This window comes from Elgaria multicarinata, chromosome 7 (assembly GCF_023053635.1).
Source record: "Elgaria multicarinata webbii isolate HBS135686 ecotype San Diego chromosome 7, rElgMul1.1.pri, whole genome shotgun sequence".
In the NCBI taxonomy this organism is placed as follows: domain Eukaryota; kingdom Metazoa; phylum Chordata; class Lepidosauria; order Squamata; family Anguidae; genus Elgaria; species Elgaria multicarinata.
The window spans coordinates 5,348,950-5,369,713 of record NC_086177.1 but is presented as its reverse complement, the minus strand read 5'-3'; the positions used below and the strand labels follow the sequence as shown (position 1 = coordinate 5,369,713).

The window sequence follows — 20,764 nt, the reverse complement described above, 5'->3', positions numbered from 1 at the left end:
CTTGTAAGCTGATATTTGTAAGCTATTCTGGCAATCTTTTAGGCTAAAGAGTGAAGTCAAAATGTTTTAAATCAGGGGTGGCCAACTCATGGCCTGCCGGATATTTTAATTGTACATGTTTTAATCTTGTAAACTGCCTTGAGTCCAAGTACTGGGGAAAAGGCAAGATATACATAAATAATAATATTTTGGCTTACAATTCCCCTCAGCCTTTCTCAACATAACCAATGGTGAGGGATCATGGGAGTTACAGGCCAAAACATATCTGGATGGCTGCCCACCCCTTATATGTTCTCTGATGCACTCTGGGATCTATGAGAAATGAGGGCCAAGTGTGACACACAAAGTGGGATTTCTAGGTTGTTGGGCGAGAAAACAACCCAGAGTTGACAGGGTTTCCCTGGGTTGTTTTGCTCCCCGCACTTGCAGTGGGAGTGAGCACTGGACACCAGCATGCTCGCTGGCTCTCACTTTGGTGTGTTTTTTTTAAAAAAAGCACTGGACTTAATTTGTATTTTCCAGGTATGTCTTCCGTAATGATATCATGGATCCATTAAATTACATTTCATTTTACTGAACCATGTTGTATCTTTGAATTACAAATAAAAGACTGGGTTTGGACAATCACAGCGGGTGACGAAACCATCATGGCTGCTCCTCCCACCCCCACCATTTGCAGTATTTCCCGTGCTGCAGTGCTGATTGGCGTATCGCCTGAACCCAAAATGTGGCATGGGGGGTGCGTCGTACCCACCCTACAACCTGCAAAGTGCACTTTAACTGGTCACTCTGTTCAAATGATACCAAGTGTCTCCATAATTGTGCATATGAAGCCCCCCTGGCTGTGCCATGTGCTGAATTCAAACAACCCACCAACCCACACTTCTGTGCAGGCAATAATGCAAAAAGCGGTCGTGCACACAACAAATGAGCAGACACAAAGGCATTTTCCCCTGCTGTGATCATACGAACTCAGTGTAGTACATTATACATCTTTCAACAGCATACCTCTTTCAGTTGTGCTGAAGAAACAAGATTTTCGTATGCATTATCTTTACAATTGCAAAACTTGTCTTCCTCTTCTCGCGGTTCCGCAGCACTGCAACTAGATTTAGAATTTTCCATAGCCATCACGTCTTGTAGGTCTTTCATACCACATTCTAAGCAAGAATTTTCATTTTCTAACAGCAATATTCCAGATGATTCTTCCTGGGAATCCAGAGATGTCTGTGCACTCTTTTCCATCCCACACTTTTTTAGTCTAGGAAGGAACTTCCCAGACTCAAGTTCTGATTTGCCGTAATAATGCCCTTCTTTTTCTGCATCCTCTTCCAGTGGTTTGAGATCTGCTTGTGGATCATCAAACACTTCCGCTTGAGAAGGGGCAGTAATATTCCCCTCATCTTTCTCCGATTCAAAGTCAGACTCACTTCCACCACATGGAGAAAGTTCAGATGCAGAAATGGGGCGAAAGTGAGTCCTAGGAGAAATCCGTATTGCTCTGTACTGTGTCCTCCCAGCACCACATATTCTAGGACGAAAAACTTCCCTATCAGAATCAGAGCAAAGGATAGATTTGGGTTTAAAGCAAGGGCTGAAGGATGCAATTCCTTCTGGTTCAAATGTACATTCTACATGAAGAACTTGTGAAAATGGATTATTCAAGTCAAAGGAAGAGAATGAATATTCGAGACCAGACTCTTCACCTTGAAAATTACCACAAGCTTCTAACAAGTCTTCATGGAAGATAAATGAAAAACCCCTATTTAATCCATGATCACCACACTTTAACTGCTCACTCTGTTCAAATGATACAAAGGGTCTCCATAATTGTCTGTGACCAGGGGCAAAGCTGTTTCCTGGTGTCATGAAGACATCTGTACCAGCTATTGTAACTACATCAGAAGCTGCACACTGTAGTAAGTTTCCTTTTGGATGACTGGGTGGCACCACTGCCCACTCTCCATCACTGTTAAATGTTTTGAGCTCCCCGTACACACCACCAAGAATAAATGAACTTTCTTTATCTTGGTTAATATCCCATGGTTTTGAAGGTGTAGTATAATCTCCACAATCCACTTTGGATAAATTGTTTGAGGCAAAAGCTCTTTTCTCCAAATTCTCTTTCTGGCCTTCCCAAAGACGATATTCCGATCTTTGCACTGCTTTGTTAGGATCCTGAAGAATTTCTACCTTTGCGTCACTTAAGCAGCAGCAATAATGATTTACATCGGTTGAAAACAACTCCTCTTCTATTCCGTCTATTTCTACAATTGCTGCAGAATTTCCATCTGTCATATTTGTCCAGATGTCTTTAATACCCCCTGAGCCATAGTCATCTTCATGTGGACTGCTGTCACTACACACTTGTGTAGTTTCATATTCTTTTTCTTCAGCTTTTTGTTCTAGCTGAATACCACAGATAGATTCTAGTTTAGATTTTTTTGTAAAAATTAATGTAGGCATTTCTCCTAAAGTTGCAGACTGTTCCTGGCCGGTTTCCTCCTGCAAAAAATCTCCAATTTCTTCATCTACATAACCTGAAGATACTCTGGGGACTACATAATTAACATCATCCGAGTTAAATTGAGGGGATTCTTCAAATGGAATATTTAAAGTCTCATTGTCTGAACGTGTTTCTTCAGAGTATGACCATGGACTACAAGTTCTTGTGGACAGATTAGAACAGTGTTCATTTTCATCAAAGGCACTATTTTTGGTCCATATTAACAATCTAGACTGTGTTTTCCCAAACATACCAACATTGCTACTACAATCTGTATTTTCATTTCCCAAACTGAGTTTTTCAAAAGGAAATGGTAAGACAGAATTACTGCATTGCACTTCAAACACTGAAAAAGAATTTAAACCAGACCCTTCATTAGTATCTGAAAACAGCTCTCGATTGCCTGCATGCATGTGTGAATTAAGCATTGTGCTGTCTAAAGTAGGGGAAAGTCTAATGGGAGAATCTCCGCCAAAGCTTTCCCCATCTGCATCACCAGAGCTAGAAGATGAACAGCACTCCCAGAATTGAGCTAAATTACTAAGATCTTGCAAGAACCATCCTTCAGCACCAGAGGTGGCTGAATCCGCCCATATTGCACTTTCCCCTTGCAACTCCATTCCATCAAACACTATGCAACATTCTGCCTCAAAATCAGTCCCCTCTTTACTTTTCTGCCGAATCATATTCAAAATCCGACTCTCTCCTTGCATCTTGCCTGAGGCACCAGAATCCAACATGGATTGGTCAATATCCACTTCATAGAAGTGTGTTAGTTCTGACAGATGAACACCATCTGAGTGTGTATCGTCCTCTGGTTGAGAACACATTGAGGTCCTAGTGAGGCCAATGTCCTCATTTAGAACTGCAGGCATTTCCACAAAATGGCCATCGATGAAAGTACCTGCTGCGAGGTATGTTTTATTAATATTATTGTTGCTGATGCAAAGACCTTGCACTGATTCAGCTAATTCTTCTACAGCCTCGGATGTTGCATCACACGCATCTTGCCTGTTGCGGTACGTCGTCTCAAGCTTGCTTTTCCTACTCAGGGGAACAAAGTATTCTGTAATTGGCTCAGTATACCATAAGGGCTCTTCCTTATATTCCTTTTCGTTTCTGCTATCGAAATATAGCTCTTTTCTCTCGTAGTTGCCAGCTTCTTTCCTTCGGATTTCTTTTAATGGCCGTTTACCCCTTTTACACAGTTGTTTAATGGATCCATTGCTGCTGCTGCTGCTGCCGTGAATTCTTCTTTCAGCTTTATCACCAGCTTTTGCCAGGTGCCTGCTTTGTCCATTCCGTCCTTTTTTACTCCGAACCTCCCTTGTTTTATGCCTTACTTTAACACATTTTGTAGCTGCTTTTAATTCACCTTGATTATCGCTAGAATTTGAACCTTCTTCACTGGAGCCAGAAGACCAGGATCGAGGACGTATCTTTCCCTCAGATTTATGTCGCACTTGCTTTTTGTATAAAACAGGTTTCTCTTCAAAACTGCTATTCCCAAACTTGTTCTCTTTTTCATCTTTATCTTTTCTCTGTGCAGCTCTCTCGTGTACAGTGACAGGTACTTTGTTGCTATTTCTCTCTTTGGATACTTCACTTTCACTAATGCAGTCCTTTGGAGATGATGTATCTGTGCTAGTTGCTGGGACAGTAGAAGATGAGGAGGAACTTGAGTAAGAACAAATTTTGGATTTATTCCATACAGTCATAATTTCTTGCAGGCAAACTGGTTTCTTGGAAAGAGGTGGAAATGCTTCATAATACCTGAGGAAGAAAGGACAAAAATTCAGTACTAAGTCTTACAGCCTATTCAATCAAGAGCAACCAGTTTTGCCAAGAGCATTTATATTTCCCACATTTATGCATCCCATCTATTTTATCAGATGCCAGAGCTCTCATCCTGTACTATAGTGCCAAACTCTGAAAACACATGGATTACATGCAAACTTCTATGGTGCAGAGTGGCAGGGGGAGGATTTTTCCACATTTTGTAGCTTAGGTGAAAGTGGCCAGGTGGAAAAAAAGTCCAAGGAGGTCATCCAGGCTCTGACATATTAATTGGGGTTTAAAGACCTTCAAGCTTCCTGTGACATAGACCAGATAATCCATACCTGTACATAATCTGTACATAATCTGTACATATATACACACACACAAACAAACAAATAATAATACCTCCTCTACATCCTTAAGATGCCTCCCCTTCATTCTTAGATGGCAGTAATGGCCTAATCTGCACTAGAGGGACACAATACATTCTGAGGCTTCTAGGATCAGACACACTTCTTTACACCCCCAGATATATATGTCACCGTTTGGATTGAAGGCGCAGTGAAATGTCTCAAACACTCCTGTACTTGTATGGTATTTGAGGGAGGAAGCTGGGTATCAAAGGAACTATGACTCATGATACACAGTCATTTTGGATGCACCGTACATGTACAAGTGTGTCCAAAGTCTCCCTGTAAGAATGGACGGAATCTTTCTGCCACCTCTGAAAAGTAGCAAAAAGGGGATGGGGCAGCAGAAAGAGTCCCATCCATGTCATACAAGGTCACAGGGATATTTCTAGAGCCTTTGTATGGCCAATGTTATCATAATCAGAAACAGGCCTGGTTCACACATAATGAGAAGCCACCCTGGCTGAACTTTGCTGCTGGGCTTCTCCTTGCAGCCAGTGGCCATTTTGAATATTTGGGGTATGGCAGCGACATGCTGTAGCTTCTTACTGCATGCAAACGCAGCAAGTGTGGGTTGTTGGGGTGGATGACAACCCACCCACAACCCTAAAACAGTCCAGGTTTGCAATCGCTGGGCTCACATGCAATGGGGCACTGTGGTAGTGAGTTGAATCATTAACTTGGCGCCTCAGGGTGCCACAACCCACAGTGGCTAAAAGGCCACAGTGAGCTGCGATGATCATGAGAACCAGGTCACACAAAAGTGCATACAATCCAGGTTTATTTGTAATTAATCCATAGAGACATCAGTTTAGGTAATTTGGTTTGCCTTGATTCATTCACGTAGGACTAAAGCGGAAGGTGGCCTAATCTGCACTAATCTGCCAGGTTCACATGACACAATTAGCTGTGATCAAGTGTTGAATATTCAAAATGGCCACCCACACACCATAACCCATTGTGGCTTAAATTAGCCACTCTGGGCTGTTTGATTATGTGAACCAGCCCAATGATTTATTTGCAGAAGGAAATATTTTAATACAAAATTCAAATCCTTACTTCAAGGCCAGTGACAATATTCAAGTGCCTATTCAAAACAGTACTTATATTTACATCTGTATATGCAGATTAAGTTTTTGGGGGTTTGTTTGTTGTTGTTTTTTAAAAAGGGGAGACTTACATTTCCACTTGATCCTTTGCTGCAGGAGATAAATCAACTTCAGGAGGCAAAGAGCCCTCAAGTTTTTTGTGAATCTTCTCCTCTGCTACAGAAATAACACAGTCAAACTGAAAATGTGATCTTAGATTTCTGATTTCAAATGTTTTGTTATTACAAAGAGAATAACAGTAATATAATTCCACAATTAAGTGGCTTCATTCTGTAATTAAACACACGAATAGGTTCACGTAACCATTAAAATATACTGGATTTACAAAAAGAGTCTTTACATCACCCAGGAGTATAATTCAAACCTTTGCTCAAGTAACCCACATTCCTTTTGCAATGCAGTATCCTATCTGTTTGGAAACATATGTTTGGGTGGGGGTGCAGTTATAAAATTAAAGGATTTCAAAGATTAACAAGATTATGTACTCAAACTTTTCAGAAGAAAGAGCTGACATTTAAAGATAGAAAAAAAATGTCCATTTTGTCTGTTTGGTTGAAAAGTGCACTGAAACATTTGTGTTTTGAGAACTTAACAAAATGCAGAGTTCAGGTAATTAAAAGAGTATGTGATCACCCATCAACCCTGTGGATGACACTGCTGAGATACAATGTGTCATCTCCTGGAGCCAAGGGAGAAACCCTGAGATGACTTGCAGGTTTCTGGTCTCTTATATCAATCCCACAATTATAATTACAATACTTCACTTAGTAGCCTATTTGGTCTGAAAAAGCAAATATTTAAGATAGATCCAGATTATGATATTCCCACTTAAGTCTTGCTGAAATTAGTGGGACTTTAGTTATCCATGATTAATGTGTTCCGTGGATTTCAAATGGGACTAAACTAAAGCATGTCCAACTTAGTCCAGGTCTTGGACAAAGAATTGTCATCACTATTCTTTCTTAACATAGCAAGACAGCCATAACTGAAATAATTTGAGAGTGATTGATTCAAGATGTTAAACTTATGTTTGTATAATATTAAGCCAAATTCAGATTTCATTCTAAACTAGGCTTTACACTACAACACTAACCTAAAGTCAAATATACTTTATTTTCTTAGTTTTTTCAAATGCATGTTTTTAACAACCTGCACTAATAATTCTAGATGTCTGGCCATTGATTTCTCTCTCCCCATGTGGTTTTACATTGGTTCTTGTAATGTGCAAATGAGTCTCAAAGCTACTAAGCAACGTGACAAATTATGACCAAATATTACAACTACAATCCTGAAAGAATTCAGGCCTACTTCTCACAAACATCCAATGAAGTGGATTGTACCATTTTAGATTGTAGCTGGGGGGTTTCATAAATTAAACGCTCTGCAGTGTAAAATACATCCCTGCGCATAGGACACTAGATGTCAGGGAGAAGGCTAGGGCTTTAATGTGTAGGATGGAAGGCAGGGGTGGCAGAGAACATTTCATCATATTAACTCTCACCTGCAGTCTGAAATAGCACTGTCTAGGCACAGGTTTACTTTCCTACCCTTCGTGAAAACTAAGCCTTATTCTAGTTTACCAGAACCAACTGAACAACTGTGTGTAAGATACTGGCTTAACATATGTCAAAGAGATCTAATCCCTAAAACTATTTATTCCAAAAGACAGTCTCACCTTGTTCACTCTGGAGATCTTTCAGCCTGCAGCAGAGCTCCTCCACTAAAGTCTCAATCCCAGAGCTCTGTACAATAAAGAAAGCATAATTACAGTTTAGCACTGAATTAGAAACTTTCAAAATTCTTCCCATATATTATCTCAAAAATTGTTACAATGGCCCTGAATGTAGCTATTGGAGCGGAGGTGGTGGGTAATGCATGCAGAGGCTAAGGAAATAGACTTCCCTCTAGCTAGGAAAATTGTGGTTACAGTAAGACCCTCTCCCAGCCAGCTGCTCTAACAAATTTGAAGCTACTGCCCCCGCAGCTACTTTTAAGCAAATAAATTATCAGAGACTCTACTCATGGATCTCCACATAACATGTAGTTTAGCCTCAAGATAGGAGTGCATCTAAAATGGACTGGAAGGCCGTGTAGCCCAACTCAAAGATGCCAGGGCCATTTTTTTTTCCACACCAAAAATTCAAATTTAAAATTTGTTTCACCTCTATCCCAATTTAATGAAAGATAATCCTCCCCAAAACCAACTACATTTTGAAATATTAGAAATGTCAGATTTAAGACTACAGATGGAGAAGTACAGTGAGAATATAGTGAGAGATAATAGTCAAAAAGCTACAGATCAACCGTTTCTTTTATCTCTTCACCCAGTGTTTATTTTCTTTGACATTTCCCTCCTAGAGTAAATTCCAATCACTCATCCAATCCGATACAACCTCCTAGTCCCCCTGGCCTACTGTAGCTGGGCCTGTAATTAAGCCTAAGCAGATACAACAAAAATAAATTCATGTTGATTCCTGCTTTACTCCGGCTTCCACTTGTCTCCCCTTGCTACGCTTTCCCTATGTCAAATTTTAGACTTTAAATTCCTCAGGGCAGGAACCTGTCCATTTGTATTCTGTAAAGCACCAAGCACACTCTATAGCAAGTCTCCACAAAGCAATTATCTACTACTACATAGTGTTGAATTTATTTATTACATTTCTATACCACTAAACAGCTGAAACTCTATGGGCAGTTCAGAACAATTAAAACAGTAAAAGAAAACATAGTATCAAGCTTTTAAAAGTTTAAAAACACAGTATAAAATCGAAGTAAAACCCATCGTCAGTGTAAAGATTTAAAAAAACAGTAAAAAAATTTAAAACAACAGAAACTGAACAACTAAAATGTACAAAAAAGAACCCTAAAGGCAACCACCATAGAAACAAATTCAACACATTGAATTAAATAGTCATTCAAACAATTATTCTACTCCAAGTAATTTTTTACTAAAGTAACCTCTTTACAATACAATGCTACTACCACAAGGACCAGCGAGTACAAGGACCAGCGCTTTGGAAGAAGGTATTTCGAAACAAGGAATAGCGTGAACCTTGTTAAACAAATCATTTTGGCCTTGTTATAATGAATGATTTAGATTCAAGTGTTAAATGTGTTTGAATGTTGATGGGCCTGGATACTAAATGCAAATGTTATATGAGGAAATGCTACACAGGTGTTGAATATCATGGATATGTAATGAAATGTTATACATGTGGTAGTATATATTTTCTCCTGGGGCTGTTTTTTACATGGAACAGCAGCTTTAAATTCACCGGCCAAATTCAGATGATTAGCGGGGACAATCAGCAGGCGTAGTTGTAGGATGAGTGAAAAAAACAGGTTGCTTACCTGTGACTGTGGTTCTTTGAGTGGCCATCTGTGCAGTCACATATATGAGCTCTAGGTCTGCGCAGAGTCTTGTTTGGGGACTTCCTATAGCTGAGGGAGTTTGGGCGGGAACCCTTGCCCACCAACCCACTTTGCATGTCCAGGAGGGTTCCCGCTCATCTCCTCAGTTCACCTGGGACCTCATTTTGCCCCCAGGACTTAGGATCAAATCCCAATCTCAGTGCACAGCACAATTTAGACACCAAAGCGGGGAAAGTGGGTGGGTTGCGTGACTGCACAGATGACCGCTTCAAGAACCAGTTACAGGTAAGCAACCTGTTCTTCTTCTTCGTGGTCTCTCTGCACCACACAGGCGGGCAATTAACAACTTTACTTACCAGTGGTGGGTCAGTGCCTCATTGCACAATAGCCGAAAGGAACGCCCTTCCAAAAAAGCAATCTGTTCTACAGCGGACGTCCAGTCTATAATGTCTGATAAATGTAGTTGGTGTAGACTACGTTGCCACACAACACAGCTGCAAAAGGCGTACGTCCCGGCCAAATGCTGTCAACGTTGAGACAGCCTCTAGTAGACTGGGCCTTTACTGTGCCTGGCAAGTCCAGTTTGGCTAGGTCCAGTTTGGCTAACTTATAAGCTAAGCAGATCATCTGCACTAGCCACGCAGAGACCCATCGCACCAACATTGGACAGCAAATGAACAGGCGGGGAGACTCTCGAAAACTTTCAGTGCGTGCCTTGTAAAAAACAAATGCATACCTGATGTCCAGCAGACTTTATAGTCGTAGAGCAAGAAGGAAAAAAAGTTGGCAGTACCAGATCTTGATTTACATGAAAATCTGATACTACCTTTGGTAAAAACTGAGTATTTGGATGTAGCACCACCTTATCACGATGAAACAAAAGATAGGGTTCATCAATCCGCAGTGCTGCAAGCTCACTCACCTGCCCTGTGGATGTTATTGATATAAGGAAAGCAACCTTCCAGTTTAGTAACCTCAGATCCGATGTAGCCATAGGCTCGAACAGCTTGGTAGCAAGGGCATGCAGTACAACAGACAGACTCCATGACGGTATTGATGGTTTGGTGGGCGACTTTAAATTCCGTAGTCCCTTTAGAAACCGTTGGGTTAGAGAGTCAGAGAAGATGGAGTACCCATCTAAGGGATTGTGATATGCAGATATGGCAGCCAAGTAGACTTTCAACGAGGACAACTGAAGGCCATTGTCTCCCAACATTAACAAGAACAATAAAACTTGTGGAATTGAGCACGAACAGGGCTCAAACTGTTTTGACAAGGCAAAATCCTTGAACCTCAACCATTTTCTTAAATGTGAAAAACATGTTGATGGTTTTAGTGCTACATTCAGAACCTCTTGTATTTTGAAGGTTGCCTGCTCATCGGTTCCTGTGGGAACAGTCTCCAGGCTGTCAAGCGCGGGGTGGTAAATATGCCCCTCCTGTCGATATAACAGATCTGGCAGCCTTGGGAGGCAAAAGTAGTGTCCTGAAGACCTGTGTAGTAGAGGAGCAAACCAGCCCTGCCTGGGCCACCATGAAGTTACCACTGTGCAGTTGTTGTCCATCGTGATCTTCTCCAATACTCTCATTAGTAGAGGGAAGGGAGGAAACAGGAAAAAGAGTTTGTGTGACCGGGTCAGAAGGAAGGCATCTCCCCTCAAGCACATGCCCAGTCCCACTCTGCTGCAGAATTGGATGCACACTGAGTTGTCCTGTGTCGCAAAAAAGTCAGTGGTCGGCATCCCCCATATCAGAAAAATGGTTCATATAACTTGCAACTTGCGTGTTGTTGGGATAGCCCTGCTCAGATGGCCTGTCAGCTCATTGCCCTTGCCTGCTATATGAAGACCAGTGACAGTAATGCTGTGTCGAATGCACCACTCTAAGATCTGCACCGTCAGGTTGACCAATCGGATGGATCTCGTTCCTCTTTGTTTGTTGAGGTGAAAAACCACCAAGGTGGTCAGAGGTCACCTGGATATGATTGCCTCTGAGTACAGATACAAACGCTTTGAGCACCTTCTGAACAGTAATCAGCTTTAGAACACTGATGTGAGTGTCCTTCTCTCTTTTTGACCACATACCTTGTATCGTCAGATTTTCGCAATACAAACTGGAAAATTACACAATAGTAATTACAGAATAACATATAACACAGTTGTACGCACTATTAATGAAACAGCAATATAATCTAGAAAACACAACAGTAGATTATACAAAATGATATATCATCACAGTTGATGATACAGATAAAGGTATGAGATGTTTTACAAAGAAAGATTAGGTAATTCACCATTTCTCACTTCAGCGGGTCGCTCTTTCAGCGTGTTGGCTAACGGCAGCTCGTCTTCCTCCTTTCCCCTTTCAGTAGGGGTTCCGCAAGGCTCGGTGCTTTGCCCGTTGTTGTTTTCCTTATACATGTTGCCCTTGGGCAAGCTTATTCAATCTCATGGCCTCCAATATCATCTGTACGCCAATGATACACAACTATATCTGTCATCTCCGGAACTTTCTCCTGATGTTCACGATCGTATCTCGGCATGTCTTTCAGATATCTCAGCTTGGCTGCTTCATCGTCGTTTGAAACTCAATATGGCAAAGACTGAATTGCTTGTTTTTCCTCCTAAACCTTCTCCTCATCTCTCATTCTCTCTTACTGTCAATGATGTTACGCTTACTCCGGTCAAGGAAGCTCGTAGCCTTGGCTTTATATTTGACTCCTCGCTCTCCTTTATTCCTCATATTGAGGCAGTAGCTAAATCTTGTCGATTTTTCCTGTATAATATTGCCAGGATTCGATCATTTTTGTCTGTCTCTTCCGCCAAGACGCTTGTTCATGCACTGGTTATTTCACGGTTGGACTACTGCAACCTTCTTCTCTCTGGCCTTCCTTCCTCTCACATCAGTCCGTTGGTTTCTGTTCACCACTCTGCCGCAAAGATCATCTTCTTGGCTCGCCGCTCTGACCATGTTACTCCGCTTCTGAAATCTCTTCATTGGCTTCCAATGCACTTCAGAATCCACTATAAACTTCTCCTGTTAACCTTCAAAGCTTTTCACGGTCTAGCTCCTTCCTATCTCTCCTCTCTCATCTCACACTATTGCCCCGCTCGTGCTCTTTGCTCCTCTGATGCCATGTTTCTCGCCTGCCCAAGGGCCTCTACTTCCCTTGCTCGGCTCCGTCCATTTTCTTCTGCTGCCCCTTACGCCTGGAACGCTCTTCCAGAACATTTGAGAACTACAAGTTCAATCGCAGCTTTTAAAGCTCAACTAAAAACTTTTCTTTTTCCTAAAGCTTTTAAAACTTGATGTTGTGCAGACTTTATACTGTTAGTTTTACCCTACCCTGTGCCTGCTTACCCTACCCTGTGCCTGTTTGCATTCTCTTCCCCTCCTTATTGTTTTACTATGATTTTATTAGATTGTAAGCCTATGCAGCAGAGTCTTGCTATTTACTGTTTTACTCTGTACAGCACCATGTACATTGATGGTGCTATATAAATAAATAAATAATAATAATAATAATAATCTCTAATGATATATCAGAATAACAATTATAAATGGTATCTATCACAGGCTGAAAGGTTCTTGGCTCTGCGAGAATCTCTTTTTGCAAATAATGTATATAACAAACTTGACTGAAGGGTTCTTGGCACTGACTTCTGTGTTTGACCAATAGCTTACTTATTTAGATGGGCAGTATGCTTTAGCATTTACTCAAAGATTTTTATCCATCTTCTAACATGGTGAACAGAGTCTAACACGCAGGAAGGAAGCTCCAATGAACTTTTTTGAATGGGACGGGATGAAATTCTATTTCTCCTCGTTTAGACACAAACCAAGGTCAAACAGCAGGTTCAGGATAATATCAATATCCCTTGCTGCTACTGGACATCCCCACGACGAGCCAGTTGTCTATGTAGGGATACAGTTGGATCCCCATTTGTCTCAAATACGCACATACCACCGCCATGCATTTGGTAAAGAAATGTGGTGTGGTTGACAAGCCAAAGGGGAGCACTCTGAATTGGAATTTCTGGCTGGATTCGTGGATATTAATGTGGAAGTACGTGTCCTGAAGGTCAATCGACGTGAGCCACACATCTTTGGTCAGCAGAAGTAGAATAAGGCCTAGCGATGTCATCCAGAATTTCTTGGTTCTCACAAAAAGGTTGAGGTCTCCGAGATCCAAGATTGGACGCAGTCCCCCATCTCCTTTTGGCACAGTAAAGTAGCAGGAATAACCCCCCCTCCTGGATACGGTCTGGAGGTATTGGAATGACAGCTCCCTTTTGAAGAAGAGAGAGGATTTCTGCCTGCAGAGGAGGTGAAGGGCGCGTGACTTGAACCTCCCTGAGTGGAGGGGTGGACAGGAATTCCAAATGGTATCCAGTTGCCACGATCTTGAGGACCCAAGAGTTGGAAGTTATTTGAATCCATGCTGAAAGGAAAGCGGGGATTCGACGTCAAATGGGGTCACAATATGCTGGAGCGAAAGAGAGTCAAAGACAGCGCTTGTCATTGCCGTCATTCTTTCAATGCTGGGGACAGTATTTGCATGATGAAGGATGCCGTTTACGCTGAGGCTGAAATTCTTGCTGATGTTGTCTGTGGCAGACTGGTTACTCTGGGAACGAGATCATTGAGATGACTGCTGGCGGTACCATTTTCCCGGCTTATATTGCTGAGGCGGAGGAGCTAATCTCATCTTTTTAGCAGTTGCCTTAGCCTTTCGGCCCGAATTCATAGCCCCATCCATCTTGGCATTAAACAGACTTATGCCATCAAAGGGTAGGTCCTCAATTCAGGACCTGGTCTCTCGCAATAGACCCACGGATCTTAACCATGCATGCCGCCTCAGGGCCACTGTACCCACTATCAACTTCACTCCACAATCCGCTTGGTGTCGGGCAGTGTTCATTTGCTGTTTAGTCAAGCACACCGCCTCCGTCTGAAACAGTCGGGCGAGCTCTCTGAGATCTTCATTAAGGTGGTCACATAGGGAGCTTATCTTGTCCCACAGGAAGAGCTGGTACCTGGCCATAGAAGCCTGGTGGTTTGACACTTTTAAACTCAAGGATGAAGGGGAATAAAGTCTATGCCCCATTAAGTCCAACTGACGGCCCTCTTTATCCACTGGGGCAGTATGCATGTGTTGGGAACGGTCCTGTGCTGACTCGACAATTATTGAAATTGGCTGTGGGTGTACGAATAGGAATTCAGCATCTTTCTCCAACACCGTATACATGTTTTTGAGCTTCCTAGAGGTAGAAGCTAGGGACGCGGGAGACTTCCACGCTTGCTGTATTGTCTGTTGTAAGGTGGGCGGCGGCAGCAGAATCGTAACCGGCATAGCAGTCTCCACATACACAGCATCAAACACCAGGTCAGGGATTTTTTGGTGCTGAGTGGCAGGTCTCTAAACCTAGGGATTGCACCATTCTTTGAATTTGGTCAGAAAAGTGACTAAGGTCCTCAGATGGTGAAATCGGGTCTTGAGATCACACAAGGGCATCAGGTGACGACACTGAGGGAGCCACTGAAGAACAAGAAGGCAAATCTGATTGATAGCCATCAGTCACTGAATCAGGTGAACTGTCAGGACGACATGTCTTTATCTGTTGCCTTGTGTTGGGGAAGATGCCCTCGACATGGATGCCACCCCTGGCCTCAATTCCGTCGGTGCTGGAAGCATATTAGGTGGTGGATATGGAGGCGCAGGTGATCGATGGGCTGGTGCCGACGGCTGCTGTGGCACTATGAACACCTCTTACGGTGGCCTCAAGATCGACGCTGAAGGAGTGCCTTGGTGTCGAGGAGACAGTGGGTATGCATATGCCTATTGAACAGGATCCTACGGATGGTGGCAGGGACCTCAGTAGTACGAAGGTCTGGGCAGTACTAGTGACCATTTGGACAACCAATGTTGTTCCTGGGCACAATGGTGTGGCCTGACTCCTTGATCTCGAGGGTGATGTCGGTCTGACTCAGGCGTGTCTCGATGGTCTCTCTTGGGCTCGAGCACGGAATGGCATTCTGACTTGCTCTGGAGAGATCTCCTGGGGGAGTCATACTGCTGAGGTACAAACAACACAGACGTTTGTGAGGAGGAATCACGTACTGATACCGTCGGGACCACCTCAACCATTTGAATAGACAAATCCACTGCCGTCTGAGTAGGGTTAGCACCCAATAATGGCTGTTGACTCGTCACCAATATCGGTGAGTCTAACAGCAGCAGAGCAGTCAGTATTCCCTTAGGAATCTTGGACAAGCTCATCAAAGTGTTCTAAACGCCTCCGTTTCTTCTTTTTCTGCTCAGCTTGTACTGGCATCTGAACTTTTTTTGGAGAGTTTCTTCGTTATCACACAGACAAGGGAGGACCCCAATGTAATAGGCATCTCTCTTGCTTCCTTACTCCCCTCATTGGCCAAAACACTAGGGGCAGACAAGGTGCTCATTGATGGTTGCTCTTGCAAGACAGTTACTGGCATTACTAGCCTTTTTGTGGATCCTGCTTCAAGGTTTCTCTTCCACAACTCCGACCTGAGGCGATCTGTGTGATGTGATATTGTCTCATTTGCTTCAAGAATGCCTGGCAAGACTGGCAGGTCTCAACTTTATGATTCTCACCAAGGCAAAATAGGCGTAAGTGGTGACCACCAGACAGTTGTAACTTGCCCCTGTAACTAGAGCATTTTCTAAAGGCCCCTCGTAGGGCCATGCGCCCCTAGGCAAAGCGTGACTAGGATCACGAAAAATAGAAACGAATAGTAAATTACTTTTATTTATTTAGTAAGTGAAGCAAAAAAGAAAAAAAAGGAAATTATCAGCTAACTAACACAGTCCATAGACGAGCAAGTTCCTCACGAGGTTGCTGCAATGGTGGTCGAAGAACTGAGGAGGTGGGCGGGAACCTCTTGGACATGAGCAGTGGGTCAATGGGGGAGGGTTTCCGCCAAAACTCCCTCAGCTACAGAAAGCTCCCAAACAAGGCTCCGTGGAGGTGCAGAGCCCATATGTGAGATGCAGAGACCACAAAGAAGAAGCCATGGGTTGTAGGATGAGCGAAAAGTCATTCCGCCCATGGAGTGTGCTGGGTTCAGATGACACACGGCAATCCACAACTTGGCACACATTAGGGTAATCCAGGTTGCATAACCGTCATGGAGAGGGAAACAACCAATGCTGCATGGTTTCCCCCACTGTCTGTACCCAGTAGCTATGGCTGCATTCACATAGTGCTTAACAATCGTTTAGAACTATGTGTACAAGCAGAAAGCAGCCCTTGCAAAGTTACAGGGTTTGCACATTCCCCACTCCTCTTGCACAGCTCAGGGGAGGAATAAATCAGAATTCAATTTCACTTTAGTTGACTCATAGCTTCTTGTTATGTATGAACTGGCAATTGTGTTTTAAAATAACCTGTAGTTTGTTTAATAAGCCAGCAAACACGAATCCTAATTTATTCCTCCTCTGAGATTGGGAAGAGAAGAATGGTGAAAGCATAAACAACTGGGATTTTGCTCATGCTCCTTTCTCTTCATGCACTAAACCATGGTTTAGCGTTACATGTAACCCTTCCCTTTGTTTTATAAAGTATAATGGATTCAGGTTTAAGAGACTGGAAATGCAGGCTTTAAGTTCCATACACATGTGCTAAATTTCATTTTAAATTAGGACACAGTGTAATTTAAATTGTAAACAATTTTTAAAAGACTTATCTAAACAACAAAAAATCCAGCAATTTTATCTAACCTTGTATCGGAGTTAAGAATGAGATGTTAAATACGATTCAACAATAGTGCTAATTCTTACTTCATCAGAAGCTGAGCGAAGACACTGAACAGCAGCCTGTTTTTTCATTTCTTCTAGTGTTAGATCTGAGCATTTTTTCTTACTCTTCCCCCATTTCTTGTAAGCTCCTTTTTCCCAGCCCAGAAAGATGTCATTCTCCTAAAATAAATAAAGGTAAAGAATAAAAATTAACTGCACTATTTTTCACAAGATGTTCAAGACGTTTTTTTAAGTGAAGTCACAAAATACCATATGGGATAGGGAAAGAAAACAAGAAAGTAACTGATCCTATCTCCTCTCAACTCCTGGTTTTATATTTATAGTAGATATTTTATACTCTGCCCTTCAAAGATTGATTTTTCATGACAGCTTTGCCATAAAGGTTAAAAATGCAATAATATAACAAAAGTAATAGAATCCAATTGTAATACACACAGTTAAAATGCCTAGGAGAATATAAAATTCCTTGGTTGGTGCCCCAGTGATACCAGAGTAGGCACTAGTTAAGCCTCATCATTCCACAACTGGGGCATTACTACTAAGAAGGCCCTTTTCCTGGTCTTTACTTTGCTGTATCTGTGATAGCAGGGGCACAAATGGTGACTCTCTAAAAAGACAAGTAGGCTCATAAGGAAATAGATGGTCCATCAGGTGACCTGGTCTTAAGCAGTGAAGGGGGGAAGACTTTAAAGTAACAACACTCTGAATTGAGCTCAGACATAGATATTTCAGTACCATCCAAACATGTCCTTAACACCTGACCCCAGTTAGCACTCTCACAGCTGTTATTTTGCACTAACTGCAATTTCCAAACAGCTTTCAGGAGGCAGACAAATATGCAATGCATTACATAGTCTAACCTGGAGATTACCCAAGTTGATAAGAGAAGCTAGGCTAGCTGTCGAGGAATACTCACAGTTGGCATATCAGTCAAAGTAGTGGAAAGCATCCTTTGCCATGGATGCCATTTGCACCTCCTGTAATAAAGTTGGGCCTAAAAGGCTCCCAAAGTGAACCTGATCTTTTAGGAGTGTGAAACAACAACCCGAATAGGCTGAATATTAACAATCAGAAAAGACCAATGACCTACCAACAGCACATTTATCATCTGGATTGAGCTTCAGTTTATTAGTCCTCATCTGGTTCACTGCCAAACCCAGTACTGATGTAGCACTTTTACTACCTCATCTGAATCTAAAGAAAATGACCGGTACCCAGTTGGGTGTTTTCAGCATATTGCTGACCACTCATTCCAAATAGCTGGAATTACCTCACTCAGCCATTTCATGTAGATACTAATCAGCATAGGGGGCAAGATGGAAGCCTGTCTTCCAGCACCACCTTTTGGAATCTATCATCCAGAATTGGATGGAACCATCACAACGTATTACTCCAGTTCCCAGCATATGTGGGGAAGGTTAGAAATATTCGAATTAATAATTGTATTGACTTCTGTTATAATAAGGGGCAAAGCTAACAAAATACCTGCAATATATGGTGTAGTGATCAGACTGGGTCTCTGCTTTATTGGTCCTAATTGCAACGGCTTAGGGAGAGGCAGAGGCCCTGGCAATAAGTGCAGACCTAAAGTTGTTTTGGTGCTTGTAAGTCTCACCATCCCCTATATTGCTCCAAAGCACCTGCATTGCAAGCACAGCCTGCAGAGTTGAGCCCAAGCTACTATCACAACAGAGTTTTTCTCTGGTATGCAACAAAGCTCTAAAGCACCTGCTACATCCATCCAATCCAGTGACAGGAGCTGCTCAACTTGTTATTCCAGGCCTTGGAGGTGGGGGCAAAAGAAAGCTGCAGCAGAAAAAGGGCCCACCGTCGCCCACCAAGCTAAGCCCTATTTAGAAACAGCAGAGCTTGCACCCACTGAGATGGCTATTCCTACTGCACTTGCTTCTGCTCACATCCAGGACTTGCTGCTCAGACTGAGCTTCCTTCCTTTGTATTGTCACCACTGCTCATAGTAATGTTCTTGTTGCTGATTAGAAGTGCAGAATCTACAAGTCTGAATGTACAGTGGTGTTAAGCAAGTGACATCTTTTGTTTTAAAAGTCAAGTCAGCTTGGCTCACCAATCCCAGAAACATGGACCTCTATATTTTTCCACTTATTGCCTGAGTGATGAGTTCAAGGAGTACAAACCAAGATTGCAGCTATTAGAGATCCTTGGACAGTTCTAGATACACAGATTCAATGCCAGCATCCATGACAAATCATGATTTAAGAAGCTTGAACATAGTTTGGTTATAATGTCCAACTTGGCAGGGAAAACTAGGACAAGGCGGAAATTGGTAAGGGAATTAAAAGGAAATGGGCAGTAAAGGCATGAGTAAACCAAATATTTTAAAGCAACAGCTGAGCAAGATGGTTGTCTGATGTCTGGTGGCAACTAAGGAGCTCCATCACACTAGGCTTGGTCTCAATACTGGGAGCCAGCATGCCATTGGGCAGATTGAAATCCATTCTTGTCTAACTACCCATTAACCTTTAGAAACATAGTGTTTTATACCATTCAGGGCCATCAACTTGTTGCAGTTTAAGCCTTGTGTTTGTTACTGCCATCAACTGCTACATCCAGTCAAAAAAGTACTGAACAATTAAACACAGTTTGAACGCATGGCATTCTGATACCAACAAAAGTTCTTGTATAAGGCATTATTGCTTCTAACCCTAGCTATTGTCTATATTCCCAAGCGTAGGATGGCAATATTATCTTTTTGCAGCTAATTCCATCATTTATATGGACTAGATGGTTCTACAAAGCAGATGACAATTTAGAGAGTAGCGGAACTTGGGTATGCAGCAATGTTTTCATTCAGTCAATACCACAGCATATTTTGTTGTTAATGCCTCAGCATCCACAAACTCCTGCCAAAAGTTATCAGTGGGAAAGAGCAGGCTTTCCTTCTTCCTGCCTCTCAAAACATGAAGCATTAGACTGCAAAGAAATGGGAATGAAGGTCACGAGCAAGGATATAGAAGGGTGTTGGAACAGAAAAATAAAACAGCAGGGACACTAAGAAACTTTATAATGATAAGGAGTTAACAGGATATGGAAAGGTAGACTAATTATAAGTGAAAAGCAGGAGTAGCTTCATACAATGACAAAGCTTAACTATTTTTGAGAGCTATCATCTCAGAACACTTCTATTCTGAAATTATTGACTGCAGTCATTCATTTGTGCCTAAGGCTTTTCTAACCCCAAATCCCTAGTGTGGAACAGGGCAAGAACACACACTAAAGGATGTAGCTGCATCATATAGTGAAAGAATATAAGTATCATAGGGGAGAACCTGCCATGTATATACTATTTTGGTATATATAATGTCCATACCTGCTCTCATTTAGTGATTGATCAAACTGTGTGCAAACAGTATAATTTTAAAAAAATAATAATTCCTGAAGTATTATATTCATTTTATAGAAACTACTGTGCAACTTTCAAGATATAGAGTTCAAGATACCAACTAACCTGAACTTGACCTTGATCTAGAAGAACCCTACACGGAGTAGAACTTGCAGATCCCAAAGAATACCTTTCAGCATCGACTCACATGCACTTGTTCACGTCAACAAGGAGCCCTGATCCAAGTTTTGACTGCTTAGATGGATAAAATTAAGGAGTAAGGGTGTTTTCACTGTAGCCCCCAAATTGTAGAATAAACTCCAAGGTGTCATTATCGGGGCATAAACACCCCAATGCTTCTATGATGCTCCCAAACAGTCTCTTATTCAGCCACTTTCCAAGTTGAATTCCACTCTACAGACCTGGCATGACA

General features: G+C 42.1%; 1 protein-coding gene across 7 annotated transcripts in view; it reads right to left on the bottom strand.

Annotated features, from left to right (window-relative positions):
* The window catches only part of KIAA0232 (KIAA0232 ortholog), a 54,380-nt gene that overhangs the window by 13,867 nt on the left and 19,749 nt on the right, over nt 1-20,764 (bottom strand). For 5 of the 7 annotated variants that reach the window (XM_063130143.1, XM_063130145.1, XM_063130146.1 and 2 more), the window contains exons 3-6: nt 16,995-17,132; nt 7,480-7,546; nt 5,876-5,960; nt 1,009-4,279 (exon numbers count right to left, since the gene is read on the bottom strand). In XM_063130143.1, coding sequence (XP_062986213.1) covers nt 1,009-4,279; nt 5,876-5,960; nt 7,480-7,546; nt 16,995-17,132 — 3,561 coding nt within the window. The remainder of the gene's footprint in view (nt 1-1,008; nt 4,280-5,875; nt 5,961-7,479; nt 7,547-16,994; nt 17,133-20,764) is intronic. The other 2 variants (XM_063130144.1, XM_063130148.1) reach the window with 1 other exon arrangement.